This window comes from Macrobrachium nipponense, chromosome 30, assembly GCF_015104395.2.
Source record: "Macrobrachium nipponense isolate FS-2020 chromosome 30, ASM1510439v2, whole genome shotgun sequence".
Taxonomy (NCBI): Eukaryota; Metazoa; Arthropoda; class Malacostraca; order Decapoda; family Palaemonidae; genus Macrobrachium; species Macrobrachium nipponense.
Genome location: NC_087218.1, coordinates 31,967,130 through 31,971,185, shown reverse-complemented (window position 1 = coordinate 31,971,185; position 4,056 = coordinate 31,967,130). Strand labels below are relative to the sequence as shown.

General features: G+C 47.8%; 1 protein-coding gene across 1 annotated transcript in view; it reads left to right on the top strand.

Moving 5' to 3' along the window:
- The first annotated feature begins 3,805 nt into the window (after window positions 1–3,805).
- Window positions 3,806–4,056, top strand: part of LOC135202102 (gamma-tubulin complex component 5-like) — a 348,462-nt gene continuing 348,211 nt past the window's right edge. Inside the window, exon 1 of the mRNA XM_064231354.1 lies at window positions 3,806–4,054. Coding sequence (XP_064087424.1) covers window positions 3,989–4,054 — 66 coding nt within the window. The 5' untranslated portion in view covers window positions 3,806–3,988. The remainder of the gene's footprint in view (window positions 4,055–4,056) is intronic.

Genomic DNA, 4,056 nt, shown 5'->3' with positions numbered 1-4,056 from the left:
GTTTCGGCTGCGGGAATTCGCCCATGCCCGATTCTGTGTGCCAACTTACTTTACTTGTTTGGCACGGAACGCAGGTCCTGGCCCACTCGAGGGAGTCCTTCCGAATTCCGTGCCAGATGAACTTCTCCGTCAGGAGGCGCATCGTCGTCCGGCCCGAGGGGTGCGAGAGTCCATGTATGACGCTGAATACGGCACTCCTGCGGGAGGCTGGAATCAGCGGGCGTGGGCGACCCATGCTGATGTCGCAGAGGAGCGTCGTGCTTGCGGGTCTGAAGGGCACATCCTCCCACTTGAGGTTGGTGATGGCTGTGCGATATGCGGCAGTCTCCGGGTCGGCGGCCTGTTCCCAGGCGAGGTCTTCGTAATCGATCCTGAGGTGCACGGCGTTGATCTCTATCCTTGAGAGGGCGTCAGCCACAGTGTTCTTCTCGCCGGGGACGTAATGGATGGTGCAGCCGAACTCAGTGATGCCTGCCAGGTGCCTCTGTTGTCTCACTGACCAGGCGTTGCCCGCCTTGGTGAAGGCGTGCACCAAGGGGCGGTGGTCTGTCCTGATAGTGAAGGGGGCGCCATCGAGGAGGTAGCGGAAGTGGCGCACTGCTTGGTACACTGCAAGGAGCTCGCGGTCGAATGTGCTGTATCTCGTCTCGGCGGGCGACAGTTTTTTACTGTAGAAGGCGAGCGGCTGGGCCCCGCCCTGGACCATCTGCTCGAAGATGGCCCCACAGGCGACGTTGCTGGCGTCAGTGGTGAGCTGTAAGGGCGCAGTGGGGTCCTGGTGGGACAAGGTTGCGGCTCTGGTGAGGACCATCTTCATGTCGTGGAAGGCCTGCGCTTGTTCTGCTTCCCACGTCAGGTTCTTTGGTTTGCCCTTCAGGACCTGTGTTAGAGGGGACATGGTGCGGGCGACGTCGGGGATGAACCAGCGGTAGTAATTCACCATCCCAATGAATTCTTGCAGGGCCTTGACCGTAGTTGGGGTCGGAAACTTCTGCACCGCGTCCACCTTTGAGGCCATGGGGCCCACGCCTGCTGCAGAGATCTCGTGTCCGAGGAAGTCCACCCTCTCAGCGCTGAAGGTGTTATTGTCAAATCGGACGACCAGCCCGTTTTCCTGCAGGCGTTTCAGAACCGCTCGGACATGGTGTAGGTGCTCCTCCGGGGACCTGGAAAAGATCAAAATATCGTCGACGTAGCAGACACAGAAGGGCAGGTCCCCCAAGATGTTGTCCATCAGGTGCTGGAAGGTGCCCCCTGTGTTTCTCAGGCCGAAGGTGGGAGTAATGGAAGACGTAGGAGCCGAAGGGTGTGATGATGGCGGTCTTGGGAACGTCCTCGGGATGCACCGGAACCTGAAAATAAGATTTTAAAAGGTCCATTTTTGTGAAGATTTTTGCTCCATGGAGGGCCCCAGTCAAGTCCTGCATGTTTGGCAAGGGGTAGTGATCGGGGATCGTAGCGAGGTTGAGTCTCCTGTAGTCTCCGCAGGGCCTCCAGGTGCCGTCAGGCTTTCGTACCATGTGGAGGGGCGAAGCCCAAGGGCTTGATGCTTTCCGGCAGATAGCCATTCGTTCCATTTCCGAGAACGCCCTTTTTGCATCCTGAAGGCGGCCCGGAGGGAGTTGTTGGAACTTTGCATGCGTTGGGGGCCCCGTGGTGGTGATGTGGTGGAATATTCCGTGCTTCAGTCGAATACTTCTGCCCGGAGGACTGACATGACGAGGTCAGCCTGCAGTACCTTGTCTGAGAGTCCCGCGACCCGAAATTGCCCTTCAGCTCGGATGAACCAGACGGTTGGGTTCGCTGTTGTGAAGGGGGACAGTTTGACAGCTTGAGCGGCAGCTGTGTGCGAAGCTGCCGTTTAGGCAGATGAGGTCTGGGTTTCTCGCGTGGAACTGTCTGAGTCCATTGTCCACTCTCACAAAACGGTCGACAGGAGTCGTAAACGGCGGGCCAAACCGTTTGAGGAACGCTTGAACACACCTGGGGAAGGTATGCCGTACTTAGTCCATTAGAGGCGTTGGTTTTTTCCACGGTAGGAGCTTTCAGATCTAAACTGAGGCACCGTGTGAGTCCGCTAAAGATCTCTGAAGGTGAGCGGCGGTAGTTAGTCCCTTAATGGCTTAGCCAAAACCGCTTGGGTCACCGTCACTCCGGGGTCACCAGTTGTGAGGTGTGAACAAAGAGGCAGGTAGAAGTGTACTGATCTTTTACAGGTAAGGAAATTCAATATACAGCATGCGGGCGGAAATGTGGTATCCGACCCGTGAGAGAGTAAAAGTGGGTCAGCGAGAGCCGATTTGTGTTTCTTGCGAGACATATAACTTAGAATATAAAAGTACACAAAACATGATCTTATAAGATATATACATTGGCGGAAAGCCCGCTGAACGTTCTCGAGGAGGGAAGTAAGAACAACGCGATTGTAGAATAAAATACATAGGAATTTGCGATCAGGCGTTGTCCTTACACGGATAATTAAAGGCTGTTTCTTCCGTATGATATTTAATAACCCCTCCCGAATTCCTTCTTTACACCTTCTTGTAATACATCTAGTCTCTTTCTGCGAACAAGATATTGCATAACTGGATAATCTTTTTGAGATATAAGTGTATATTAGTTATGAAAAATGGAAATAATCTCTAATTTAGACAACGTATATTTTTTTATAAACTTTAATTCTTGCAAACCGGTGAATATAGACACTGCCCATAGCCCACTTGGCTACATTGGTGAGATGGGTCTATTGCAAAGCTGAAAAATTTATTTGTATTCGACTCTTATCCTTCTCATGGTCAGGTCGGCAATGTGGCCTCGTTCTGATTCTGTGGATTCGTGTTTGGATCTTGCTACAGACGCCAGAAATATTTCATATCCTTGCATTGAGATCTAAGGCTTCGTAGTGAAAAGCGTTTCCAAAAGGTATGAAGAATTCGAGAGGTTAAGAGGGAATTGTGGTTATTGTAAATTGTCATGTATATGGTGAAAAGTGACCAGTAGATTCTTTGTTTATGGGTGATGTGTGATGAAACTGATTTCGGGAAACCGTTAGAAGGCAGAATATTGTCTATGAGATTTTCTGTGTGTGAAAAACCTTATTAATTGATTCAAGAATTTGTTTAAGAGATATGAAATACGTTCCTCTTTTACAAACTGCAAATATTTTGATAAATACGTAAAATATGCTTATGGGACTTTTGACTTAGTATCGTCTGCGTTCTATTGGAGTCATACGAAAAGACAGAATTGACCTCGACAATCATACAGCCTACAGTAATTATATTCACTGCTTGAAGAGTTCCTACATTCGTTTAGAAAATACACCAAGTAGTCAGCCATCACGAGTTTTCATCTAGATATGTGTTACCAAAAATGGATATTTGGAATCCATCTTGGGATCCCTGAGGAAGCCTTGAATTTCATGTCGGGCTGAGGGATCCTGTTCAGTTCCCAGGTGACCTTAGAACCCACATGTCTACAGTATTCTGAATAGGCGTCTTCCTCGTCTTACCTAAGGAACCCACATTGGATCGAGGGGCCATAGTAAAAGAAAAATGTTTAAGACTGATTTTTTAGATCAGTGTTTTATCAACTTATTTTCGCGAAGTTAGCTTTCATTTTCATCTGATTATTTTACCGAACTTGCCTAGGTGTTGTTTTTTCACAAATTGAAATAGATATTCTCTTATGTAAATCAATAACATTGTAACATTCGTTTATCAATGAATTTTATAAAATGTAAATTATATTATGTTTTTATTTTTATCAGATCTGTAGACAACTGTCAAAACATTTGAAAGGTGTGTTGTGCTCTAGTAACTATTCAGATCTACAGCAACAACAATTGCGCGGTACTGATTGATTCTGTCACAACAAGATTATCGTTATTATTATATTAATATTACATTAAGCTGAAGATGGTGTAGTTTATATAACGTGAATATAACAACGATTTGTAGCCGATAACAGATGCTGGTTGTGAAAAAAGATGGCTCACCAAGGAAAATTTGACGCGCTGACCAAGGACCTCATCACACATGTTTTGGGGTTTGAGGT